General features: G+C 39.4%; 1 protein-coding gene across 2 annotated transcripts; it reads left to right on the top strand.

The window, feature by feature from the left end:
• Positions 1-1,512: 1,512 nt before the first annotated feature.
• On the top strand, positions 1,513-13,098 carry LOC6494712. 2 transcript variants are annotated; one of them, XM_001959773.4, is made up of 4 exons: positions 1,513-1,861; positions 12,045-12,176; positions 12,336-12,656; positions 12,728-13,098. In XM_001959773.4, exons 1-4 carry the CDS (start codon positions 1,832-1,834, stop codon positions 12,935-12,937), a joined length of 693 nt encoding a protein of 230 aa, XP_001959809.2. In that variant the 5' UTR covers positions 1,513-1,831; the 3' UTR covers positions 12,938-13,098. The 2 variants fall into 2 exon arrangements, with proteins under 2 accessions (XP_001959809.2, XP_014762926.1); XM_014907440.3 differs by lacking the exon at positions 1,513-1,861 and adding an exon at positions 6,713-6,885.
• The last annotated feature ends 312 nt before the right edge of the window (positions 13,099-13,410 follow it).

The raw sequence follows: 13,410 nt of genomic DNA, 5'->3' as shown, positions 1-13,410 counted from the left end.
AATTCAGTGAAAGTTTGTCTAAGCCGAAACCAGAAACTGCATTTGCAATGTTTGACGTGCATGGCGAATTGATTGCCGCATATGCGGAAAAGAAAGTTCACAAATGGCTGGCAAACACAAACACGTCAAGAGACCAACCCACCATCCCACCATCTAGCCAGTATACTCGTACCACTTATAATATACGAGTACATAATCACAATTATTTGCACAGCGGTGGCAGTAGGTTCAAATATCCCAACGGCAAACTGAAAACGGCAAAAGCCAAAAGGCAGCTAATCAGTTAGCCACTCTGACGGGCCCCACTATGTGGTGTTGTCTTTTCGCACCACTCGACCAAAGTAAACAGAAATAGATTGAAACAAAAGTTGCAGAGTGCAGAGCTCAGCTCGGAGTTGAATACCCTCAAAGCTAGCTGACCCACTGCAGCTCTTAGCAAATTAAGTTTTCTGTAATTTATTCACGGAAAACTTTTTGTTTTTTATCAGTAAATAAAAAGCTTAAAACGCTGTAAACAAAGATGCCAACAGTTGATGCTTTAAAAATGTGTAGTACCCTTTAAATTTTTCTTTGAGAAATTTTATAATATATGTATGTATTTTTATTTTTCGCCTAAGTAAATTAATTATTATTTTTTTTTTGGGTAACTATAGGAAATTTTAAAAAGAGTATTCTATATTCCAATTATTTTCAACCATAAAGAATGTTTAGATTGAGCGTCGAGGAAGCTGAAATACTCTTTAATTAGCTAAGCTTTATTATTTTTAATGAGTATGTTAAATTCTACATTTATCAATAAATAAATTATTCCAAAAATAATTTTACATTTTTCGCAATATCTTGAGGAGTAGCTTTTTAGTCAACATATAGCCTTAACTTTATAGAACTCTTTAAAGAAATGTAGATTCGAATGCAGATTGATTAGGAATCTATTTATAAATGCAACAGAGGTAAAAGTACTCCAGCTGGTGCTACCCAAGCCAGAGCTTAATCTTTTTATTAGCCAGTACATTAAATTGTTTCTTGGCCAGAATTGAAAGTTCCAGTACACCGAGCGAAATGATTGAAATGAGACTCGAACTCAGACTGCGCACGCGCAACGCGTACGAAAAACAGCTGAGCTACGTGCTCGGCTACTTAACTACTCAGCGGGCACCTGCCTCCGGTCTACCCCTCGGGCACCTGCCTTCGGTACCCCGTAGACCACCCTTAATCCCTCCACCCTTCAGGCGGCCTACAGCAAACACGTTAGGCGCCAACAAAGCTGAGAAACTCGCCTGGCAACCCGCGCTTCTTACCAAAGAAAAAAACAAAATAAATAAATAATAAACAGCAACAAAAACGTAAGAAAAAAAAAGACTGAAAACAGATAAAAATAAAAAACAACGAAAACGAAAAGAAAACAAAACGTGAGACGCTTCGTTGCCGGCTTGAGATGGCTTGACTTGGCCAGAGCGTCAGAGCCAGGCTTAAAGCAACTCGCGGGCCTCGAGTGTCGGGTAAGAGACTCTTAAGTGCTTGGCTCAGTTCAGTTGCGAATTTCATACAACGCGAGACGGTTGCCTTTTTTGCCTCCGAGCGGCGTTGGGTTCTGTCAAAGCCGAAAACTCTGTCGAAAAGTAGCTAAACTTCATTTCGATTCCGCAATCGAATTCGCAAAAAACAAAACTAAACTCACCAGGAAAAAAAAGAAGTTTCGCGATTAGGCGGAAATTAGTCAAGCAAATAATTATTTAACTCAGTCGGTGTGTGTTCGAGTTTCTGCAATTTTCAAGTGGAAAGTGACTTGAATTCCCAGCATTTGGAGTATTATACTGTGCACTGCAACAAAATGATCGAGAGGCGCAGCCAGTTGGATAAGGTAATAGAACCTTAGTAACTATTAAATATTACTTTAGTAGTTGGTTAAATTTCTGTAACTATGTTTGAAAGTTTTCGCATTGAAGTTGATGAAAGAAAAAAAAGCGTGTGAACCTTACGATTTATTATTTTTTGAAACAATGGGTAGTCAAAATGGGGAACTAAACAACTAGTTAGTTAAACTTGATTATTTCTGCTATCCACAAAAAATAGTTGGCTAATTTTAGCAAAGTTAAAAATACAATATTTGAATATTCATAGAGTATCCGCATCTTCGACCTTGGCCAAAATTAAGTTTACCATTTTTGGTTAATGACTGCCCCAACTGTTTGATATATAGTTCTAATGATACAAGACACAGAACATATTTATTTCGCTGATTGCGATCACTGAAGAGGGTGACGAGCTTTTGCGATTCACACACATAGTTCTCGGATGTCTGATTCAGGTTTTTTTTATTTTTTTTATTTTCTGATTAATCAGACATGTGCGAGATTTTCTTCACTGGTTCTGGGATTCTAGCTTCTAGCTTCTACCAGATCGCACGATTCCATCTGAGAACTTTTGTTTGCTTTTCAAAGTATTCTCTGTATCTTTTGCTGCTTATCTTAAAAATATTCGCAAAAGTAGCTAATTCTTAATTCACATACTTGGAAATGACTCAGTCAGTGGCTTGGCTTTGACTCATTTGCATATGTTTGGCAGTTAAAACTTTTGCTTTTGTTTGGCTGTTAGTCGGGACGCTAAAAAATTTCGAAATGTTTGAAATTCTAATTAATTATGTGCGTGCCAAATTACGTAAGATGCTCCGGCGAAACGAAAGTAAACGCTTCAAATGTCTAATTTATTCAGATTCTCAACGATCGTTTCGATTACAAAGTATTTAAAGCACAGATCGTCACGACGATCCTTAAAAATTCAGCGGAAGTTTTCCGGTATTTTTGGCCAACTGAACGATATAATATTATTTATATTGGGATACGTCATTCGCCTCGGAATCTGCGTCACTGCGCATGCCCAGCTGCATTTATATAGAAGATTAGCCGGGCTTGGGTCTCTTTATGATAGGTTCTTAGGGACTGGCCGTGATCCGTGTCACGTAGACTTCGATGGCAAAGTAAACCCCCATCCCAGCCCTCGCTTTAAGCTTAAAAGCAGATAAAGTTCCATTATTAATGAGGCTTAAAGCACGAAGTAAGCAATTAGGCTAAAGATAGATTTACAAACAAAGGTAACTAAAAGAACTGTTTAAATACAGAGCAATTCTTCTTAAATTCACACTCCATTAGGGGATTAACCGACAGATTAAATTATTTTTAATACTCATAAATTAACGCTAGCGTATATTGCGGCGCATTAAGAGTTTAATGATCAACAATGGATGTTTTATAAAAACAATATGTGACTCGTTAATAATTTGCATATTCATATGAGCAAGTGCACGCTTAATCAGATTAACGGACCGCGTTTAAACTAATAAAGGCATTTGCACTTACCAGCAGAAAAATGTGCATTCTTTTTGATCACTCTATTAAGTCGTTAATAGACCGTTGCAGTTTTGTTTGAAATTTAATTAAATTCTTACTACTTTTCAGGGGAAAGCTTTTTTTGCCATATTATAAAATTTCATCAGGTATAATGGATTGAGGAAATTAATTAAACAAATATATTGGTCATTACATGTTCAAAATAGAATTCCAATTGCAATGCAACGAATTAATTGAATTGATTTTATTTGTATTAAGTGCGGCTTTGCATTGAATGTGTTTGAGAACAGAAACTTAATCAATTTAATTATAATAACTAAAATATGCGTACTGTTTTAAAATAAACATTCCAACTAACAGCTATGAAAAATAAAGCTTGCTTCAAAATCTCTTTTTTAATTTATTTTCCCTATGTAGACCTGCTGCCATTAATTAGCTATATGATTACGATAGCCTCCCCGCCCAACAGCTGCCCATTTTAATTGGTGTTTAACTCTGCCATTGAACTTTGTTTATTTCTCCCAGAGCACTTGGCGTATAATCTCAGTTACTGCCCAGCTAACGACAACCACTTGAAACAATAACAAACTTGGCGGTGTAATTAAATCAAAGCCACTAAGAAGAAAAGTTAACGTAACAAAATAATATGTGTGAGGCCATAAAAAACAACAATACACAAGCTAAATCCAAACAACAAACGCTAAAGCCGCTAAGCGAATAATCAATACTGAAAAAAATCAACAAAAAATAAGAAAAATCAAAATAGGTTCTGTTTTTTGTTCTTGCTTTTTTTACCAACATTTATCTGCACGTGTTCGACACTGGAGTTGGGGGGTGTAATAATAATAAGAAGCCAAAAAGAGGCATACGCAGAAGCACTATAAAAAATATGAGTTGATATTCTTTCCGCCAAAAGGTCACGTACCAAGCCAGACTCAAAACTCGACGCCAAAAATCGAAAGAACGATTCAAACAAAAAAGAAGTGTAATACAATTAAAGGAAAATCTGGCAATCAAGCTTACAAAATGGGGGATTGCTCTTTTTATGGGTGTGTGTGTGTGGGTGTCGGTAACCCCAAGCGAAGTCAAGGGCCTCTGACTCCCACTCCTTTTCACAGAAAGGACTTCTGTACCTTTCGCTCACTCTTTTTCTATGTTGATTGGCTTTCGCTTGTACTCTCACCCTATGACCCAGGACAATGTCAGACAGGGGCGTAGCAAGGGGGTTATAATACAAAAAAATAATAATTTACTTAATTTAAAAATATATGTAATTTCTTGACAACTTAAATGAGAGGTAATTTAGAATTTTATCTGAAAAGAAGAAAAAAAATAACAATTCTTAGAACCTCTTAAAAAGTCAAAAGATTAACTATAAGCCATAAGACATTTTGTCATTTTAAAAATAGGTGCAAAAATTCGTTGAAAAGCCAACTGGGTGATTTTTTATGATTGTTTGTTGTTTCTCTAGCTCGTTGTTTGGCTATTCAAATTTTATGCATTGTCAGCAAACAACAACTACAGCACAATGACCAAATAAAATAGATGACTGGGGAGGAGGTCTGCGGTAGATGTAGCTCCACTGTCTATAGCCAGTCGGTCGGTCGGTCGGTCGGTCGAACATACAATTCAATTTAACGCTTTACGACCCGCCCGGTTATTTGGTTCTCTAGTTCAAGTTGAGGGTCAATAGCTGTTTTGGCTTGCATTTTAGCCGGGCTTTGTGTGTTTGTTTGCAATTTGTAAAATTGCCAAACAAATATTGAATGGCGAATGGGAAAAAAAAGCGCCGGCGAATGCAAACAGTCTCATCTGCTTATCCGACGTAGGCGAAAACTTTACTTTACAGATGCGCCCTTTCGCAGCCCCACCTTTGCTGTTTATATTTATATTTAGCCAGGGTTTCGATGGTGGGGCCAGGGGGAGGGGTGGGATTATAGCCAAAAGGGCGGAGCCGGTTCAACGTGATTCATGCCAAGTTCAATGCATCCATTATCTGTTGAGCTTTTCACAGAAGAAAAAAAACCTATAAAGTTTAATAAAATATTTACACTTTATTTATGAAACCTTTTAATTAGGATTTCTTTATAATTAATATTTTACAAGAGTTGAAAATGTATTTGCAAAATATTTAAGCTTTTAATCTCTTAAAATAATTTTCTGTGGAGAGGCTTAATTTCATTTTACCTTAAGTGGGAAGGTTGTGCCTACAAAGAGTCTGTATAAACAGGAAAACAGCATTGGGGCAGGAAGGTTAAAAAACGAAAAGGGCTTTAACGAGATGACAAGTGAGACGAATGGACACGTGACTCTCGCTTTGCGGCAGATCAGTAATAAATTCATAAGTAGACTAGGCAAGCAATTACACGGCTGACTAAGATAAAAGTATCCCATAGGTTAAAGTTTCTCACAGGCATATATTAACATACTACTCAAGAGATTCGTTAAGATTTAAAGCAATTTGTATTGGGATAGATCAGTATGTAAGAAACTTGGGTTTAAGACTCTTAAAGAATCTTAAAAAATCTTTCATTATAGTATTATAATGAAGGATTAATTGTATCTCAGATGTATAATTTCCATGATCGGCTTGAGCTTGAGATCTGGTTATGAGCTTATTCTGATTCTGGTTATGGCGCCTCTGTTTATGGCGGTTCCGGTCCCTCCCCATTGCACTTTATTGGCTATCCGACTTATCATTGGATTAAAGCAATATAATTTTAATGCCCGAGTGCACAGAACAATGAAACCTGGCATCCGAAACTCGGTCAGACAGATGAGGTGAGCCACTCTAGCGGTTGCCGAGCCACAGAGCCACTGGGCCCGGCTTCTGGCCAAGTTCAGTGAACTGCAGCCACCTATGGCTTGGCATTGGGCGCGAGCGAGAGAGCAGCGATCTCCGGTGAATAAGTGTGTCAGGCCGACAATTACACTGAAAGTAGACTGTCCACTTTTCCTGAAACCAGTTTACCAACAGATGCTGAGAAAGCTGGGGAAACGGAAGAAATTCTCTCGCTTTGTTTGCAAACTTTTACGTTGCAAGACTCTCACCGGCAAACAGCCAGTGCACTGGCCAATATGTACACAAAAAGATACATCAACGGGCAGATACTGTATCTCACACTCACACACACACACCAGTAGTTGTGCCGCGAAAGCTGCAACACTCTCTAGCTCTCTCTCTTACAAGAAATTCTCTCCCACACACACGCTCAGTTCACACATGCACGTACTTTCTCTCTCTTGCCATTTACATGCGAATCTTGATGTAGTTGTAAGATGAGAGCAGATGACCTGCATGATCGACTGGGCTCTCGGTGTAACTGTAACCGTGGTGTACAGGCCTTATAAGAGGCGCATGCGCTGCGCAGCCGCCAGTCGCGCAGGTGCACTCGAAAAGAACACGTCGGCGGGAGGAATAGTTGGCTAGGACAGTTCTGTCTGCCGCCCAAACGGATTTCAAATCATTGCCAAAATGACAGCCAGAACAGCAGCAACAACAAGCACCACACAACGGAGCGTATATATCACTAACGAGGTGAGTTCCTGCTTTGCCAAAATCGGACAGACTCGCACGCAAAAGGAATTCAATGGTCGGTAAATAAATTATGGAATCTGCCGGGGGCACTTTTAATTCTGATTACGATTCTACTGCTGATTCTGTGTCTGACTCTGATTCTGATTTTGATGAGTTCCACTCGTCGCAAACTGGTAGAAACTGGCTGCTAATTAGCGCTGCCTCATTAAATGCGCGACCGAACCAACGAAACTGTTGACGCGGACGCGGTCTGGGGTCCTCGAGACCGAGGCTCTTCAAAAAGTTGGAACAAGAACGAATCGGTGCAAAAAGTCGGAAAAACAAATATCTGAATGGGAGCTGGCAGCCGTTAGCCGGTAGCCATGCCTCTTGCCGTGTAATTACGAAACAAAAGCATCATTTAAGCCAACCAATGTCAAAGTTCAGAGGACCAGACCTTATCCCAGTCCCAGTCCCACTCCCAATCCCGGTCTCTAGAAAAATATCCAAATTAATAATCAATGAAAACAATTAGCGAGCAAACAAACGGCGCGAAATATTCTTGGGAAAACTCGTTCTCAACACTTTTGCTCTCGAGCCAAAAAGCCGCCTTTAGCCGTCGTCGTCCCAGAAGCCTAACGCAATATTGGATTTGAAATGATTAGAATAAATTAGTATTCATTTTCGCCATCGCGACGGGGGCAAACAGCTTTGGGGCCCGAAAAGCTCAAAAGAAAGCAACAGTAAAAAGCAAACAAACAATATCAAAATTTTGACTTGTCCGCCCCAGGCTGGCCCAGGCTGGCTGGCAGGGAAAACGAAGACGAGAAAAACAGAAGTCGAAGTAGAAGCAAAGTCAAATGCAAATTATAAAGAAATAATAATAATAATGTGGCTAATTATGAGTGAAATTTGAGGAAATGAAATAAATAATCAAATAACAAGAAAAGAACGTACGAAAAACCAAAATTGTTCATCATGTGGAAAAAAGACTTCAAGTGGGAAGAGGAAAATTGAATGAAAACCATTGCGGAACTTTAAAATTCGATTATTCCTTCGAAATAGAGTTTATTAAAGCAATTACACCTTAAAGAGGTGAGTCGGTTACCTGCGGTTACCTGATTACCAAAGTTAAATGAGATTGTGTTACACCGTCGCCCACTAATATCACTGTGCGACAAAAAAAAAAAAACGAAATACACTTGGGAAACGAGATAGTGTAGGTTGTTAATCTGGTCGAAGAGAACTCTAAAATATTTTTTTTATATTTTTGGAACCCTCCAATTTTTTTTTATTTAAAAATAACCGTTTTTCGGGACTTTTTTGCGCTTAAAAATTCCTGAACGCGTTTTTTTCAACCGATTTCAAAATTTTCGGTGTTTTTCAATAGTTAAATGTTGTAGCTTTTGAAAAAAAAATATATCTTCGATTTTGTTGAACAAAAAGGACAACATTTTTACACCTGAAACTAAAGTTTTCGACTTTTATTCGTGTTTTTCGGATTTTGATGCCAGTTTTTCGGTAAAACTTACTAAAATTCTGTCATGTTTGCCACATATCAATGTTGTCTTATTCATTTTGAATAAAACGAGACAAATTTCATCAAAAAATAATGAAAATTGGTGAAGTTATTACGCTTTTCCCAAAAAAAGTCAACTCAACCTAGCGGGCGCTTCGGAGGAACAATGTGTATAAAAATAAGAGTATATTGCTTTCTTCTGACAAAAAGTTTGTCATTTATGCCACATATTAATATTGTCTCAATAATACTGAATAGAACGAGACAAATTTCATCAAAAAATAATGAAAATTGTTGAAGTTATAACGCTTTTCCCTAAAAAAGTCAATAAAACCATGGGAGCACTATAAGAAGAAGAGCATATTCCTGACTTATACACACAGGTACTCCGGAGCGCACGCAAGGTTGAATTGACTTTTTTTGGGAAAAGCGTTATAACTTCACCAATTTTCATTATTTTTTGATGAAATTTGTCTCGTTCTATTCAGTATTATTGAGACAATATTAATATGTGGCATAAATGACAAACTTTTTGTCAGAAGAAAGCAATATACTCTTATTTTTATACACATTGTTCCTCCGAAGCGCCCGCTAGGATGAGTTGACTTTTTTTGGGAAAAGCGTTATAACTTCACCAATTTTCATTATTTTTTGATGAAATTTGTCTCGTTTTATTCAAAATGAATAAGACAACATTGATATGTGGCAAACATGACAGAATTTTAGTAAGTTTTACCGAAAAACTGGCATCAAAATCCGAAAAACACGAATAAAAGTCGAAAACTTTAGTTTCAGGTGTAAAAATGTTGTCCTTTTTGTTCAACAAAATCGAAGATATATTTTTTTTTCAAAAGCTACAACATTTAACTATTGAAAAACACCGAAAATTTTGAAATCGGTTGAAAAAAACGCGTTCAGGAATTTTTAAGCGCAAAAAAGTCCCGAAAAACGGTTTTTTTTAAATAAAAAAAAATTGGAGGGTTCCAAAAATATAAAAAAAATATTTTTGAGTTCTCTTCGACCAGATTAACAACCTACACTATCTCGTTTCACAAGTGTTTTTTCACTGTCGCACCGTGTATGCAACCGAAACTATAATTAAGCGCCAGCGACTCGGGGAGAAGACCCACACCAATTCTGTGCTCCTGGCCCACTCCCACTAGTTGGCCCAAATTGTTGGCAAAGTAATTAACTTTTATTGGCTGCGGACAAACAAGAAGATCGTGGGCGGACGCTTCAAGTTGATGTACGGTGTATGTACATGCCGCTTATTTTCGTAAATTCAATCTTTTTCTTGTGTTTTCTACTCACGCGAACATTATATTCATACTTATGTATGAATGTGTATATGCATGTGAATGTGTGTGTGTGTGTCCTGGCACGAACCATGCCCACAGTGTGGGCGGCCACAAAATGGTAGCGAACTGAGCTCCTCTGTTTGTTTGCTTCGCGTTTAGTCTTCTGTTTGCACTTTTAATATTTGCCCAAAATTTCGAGTAAGAATAACAAAAAGATTTTTGCGCGCTCGAGTCAACAGAGTTTCACAAAAAAATTTTGGTGAACACACACATCAGCAGATACGTGTATGTGGAGTATCAATAGCAACAATTACAGACCAGCGAGACAACTAGGCGTATGCGTGATACTGCTCATCGACATATCACGCATACGCCTAGTAGACAGACGGAAACGGCCGACCACAAGTGTTATGGGCCCATGTCTTGTCCACAGACATGTCTGCAATCCGACTGACTGTAATTCAACTTGGCCAACTGCAAGCAAATTGAATTTGCATTGCGAAATGCAAATGTCTCGCAAAAGACCCCTTGAAAAGACCCACTTTCCAGAGACACAAAATGGTCAGAACGGAATCCCATGCACAGACCTGGCCTGAAAAGCAACTTCTTGTTATTCTCTCGATTTGTGTCCCATTTTATTCTGTGGTATTTGTGGCAAGTTTTTCTCATGCAAATGGAATCTCACATTTTTACACACAATTCACTTACTGAGCCAGTGTCTCCCAGGACTCACAATGCGTATATTTCTCATAAATTAAAAGGAAGAAAAGGACTCGATTCGGGTTGAGCCTTTAACTTGTGGCCCTGTGCCCTGTAATTTATATTTGTTGGAAATAGTTTTTATGTGTTTTTAATTACACATTCACAACTTTTCCTAAGGCTGCTTTCCAATTATTGGAAACAATTTCTGACATTTTCCCTTTGGAAGCCGACATATTTGTGTTTACTTTAGAAAAGCACACATGTACCAGAACTGCCCACAAATATGCAAATACATTACATGAATACCTCGTTTTCAATAACCTTTTCCCGTATTCTATCTAAATAATTCATCGAAAATTTGTAAAATAAATAAAATGTTGTCTGATAAACCCATTGGTATAAGCATGATTTTAATGACGGCGATTTAACAGGAAACCACATGGAGTTACCTCTTCCGAACAAAACATTTATTGATATTTTTTTTTAAAAACAAATATAAATAAAAACAATAGCGTTGGTAATTACAAAAACTGTTAGTTAACATATTTTTCATATTTTGCAAACCTTTTTTGGCCATTACAGATTTCAAGTACAAGCCAAACAGAATCTTATTGTTTTTTTTTTGACCAGCAAGGGTCAGGGTAGAGATTTGTTTAATTATTTGTTTAATTAAGCGGCAACATGTTGTATCTGCGGTGCACCTTGCCGGCGATTCGTGTCAGGGCTGCCGCAGAATCTCTGGGCGAGTAGCAAATGTTCGTTTAAATGCTTTTCGAGTAACAATTAGATGGCCAGCAATTGCAGGGTTAACTGCTGGCCCCTTTGGAGCAAAGTCAGTGCCGCCCGTTGAACTGTCATGGCTGGTTGGACACTACCGCCTCACCCCCCAGTCGCTTTTAGACCAATACTACTGCCAAAGTAGCCGAGGCACCGGCTGGTGTTGACCTGCTCTGCACTTGCCTTTTTTATGTTTTGATTTGCTGTTTTACGAACCAGCCCAGCCAGACACACAACAAACACAGACAGCCGGCCATTGATGGACGTCTGATACACACATTTGTATATATATTTTCGTAACTAAATGCGGGCTCAAAGTTCGTTGGATTTGAACCTTTTGCCTTGGACGGGGAGCGATTTTGAAATGCTTTTGCAATTGAGTCGGAGTGGGGCGGGAAAATTCACTCACTGCCATGTGCAAAAACTCGATGCATCCACGCGGTGGCGCATAAAACTGGTTACGCTTCGCAAAACGGCACGCGGCTAGGCAATCCGGCCTTGATCTAATCCACATTTTAGAATCACCAACAGTCAGCAGCAATAGCAGCAGCAGCAGCCGCCACAGTCGCAATCACAGCAACAGGCAAGCAGATTCTGTTTCAACTTGGGCAGCCAAACTTGATTCTCAAGTGTTTGGCCTACGTTTAGCCATGGCTGCCCAGAACAAACTATCGGCTAAATGCTCAACTGGTTGCATTGCTGCAACTTGACTTTCAGTCATTGTGCAGCTCCAAACAAGTGCCGTTCAAGAGCGGATTGCCAAGATCACCAGTATGCGGTAGCATGACTTTCAACAATGATGTATGCCCCTTGTGTGTGTGTGGCCTATCATATACATGATTTGCATTTAATTTTATATGTTTTTCTTCTCTCTCTTCATTCAGATAATCATCACGGCCATGGACCGATTCGTTTGGTTCGTCCTGCTGGTGGTAATGTCGCACCTGGTCACTGAGTTTACACGTGTCTCGGGCTACGCGCGGGGCCAGCGTCACGAGCTGGTTCTCCTAAACGATGTAAGTATGGAATCATGTTCGTTGAGCGTTAAAAGGTTCACTTACTCACTGACGCGGAAAACAGCTTGCGTAAGAGGGCCTTTGTTATTTCGAATGAATTAAAATTGTGTTTGTGAAATATTACTCCAACTAGTAGTAACTACTTTTGCCATTTTCCAGACACTGCTCCAACCGATGCCCGTTCAAAACATGCTCCTTTACCCCGGCCAGGACTACGGACACTACCCGCAACAGCATCCATCCTCCGCTGCCGCTGCCTCCTCTCCAGTAAACAGCTTGCAACAAAATGCGGCACTATTGCTGAGCAGCCTGGCGGCCGGGGCGGCAGCGGGAGTGGGAACCGGAGCATCTGCAGCGACCAGTGCGGTTCCCGGCAGCAACGGGGCCATCCTGGCCCTGGGCGATACCCAACCCGCTCACACGGCAGAGAGCACATACCCGGTGTTCAGTTTGCGCCCGTTGATCGACAGCATTTTCGAGGTGAGTTCGCACCATTGCACCCCGTGGCCCCCATTCCTCCATTGACAATTGTTCATTCGAATATTCCGCAGATTCCGATTTCGACGCTGCGCGCTGTCAACAATTTGGTGGGTCGACTGACCGGCAGCTATCGTCATGCCCCGGGCCCGGAAGTGTCGCAGAAGTCCGTGGCAGCCGGCACAGCCCTGCCCACGGGCAGAGCGGCCAGCCCACTCTATGCCCCCAATCCGGATCCCCACCCCGATTTGCAGCGTAGGCAAATGCGCGAGGAGATGGCGTAACTTTTGGGGTCCAATTTAGTCAGTAATTTTCGAGTGAATGTTGTAATTATGTTTCAGTGTATGTTGAATGTGTTTTTGGGTGTGCATTTACTTTGTTTGTTTGACCTTTGTGATATATGTGAGCCTTTTTTAAGCCTAGCTTAAGAATATTTATGTCTAAACGAAATGTAATAAAAAAAAACTAAAGATAAAAACATATGTAAAAAAATTAAATAAAGATTTTTTAGTAGTTAGACGGTATTAGAAATATATAAAAAGTAGTAGGGTTTAACCAGTCAGTGTAAAATAACATTTCATTTTCAATTTAAAATTGTAAATTCTATATTTACAAGCGTTTTACATTCAACCCTTGGGGGAGAGCCCCAAAGGCCACAATAAAATTCCAATTCCAAATAGACGGCCATTTACAATTTAAACCAAAACTGTTGCATACTTATGAGCGCAGAGACCCACGCACACAAACGAATATGTAA

Source organism: Drosophila ananassae, chromosome 3L (genome assembly GCF_017639315.1).
Source record: "Drosophila ananassae strain 14024-0371.13 chromosome 3L, ASM1763931v2, whole genome shotgun sequence".
NCBI classification, from domain to species: domain Eukaryota; kingdom Metazoa; phylum Arthropoda; class Insecta; order Diptera; family Drosophilidae; genus Drosophila; species Drosophila ananassae.
The sequence above is the reverse complement of the archived record's forward strand: the minus strand, read 5'-3'. Positions and strand labels throughout refer to the sequence as shown.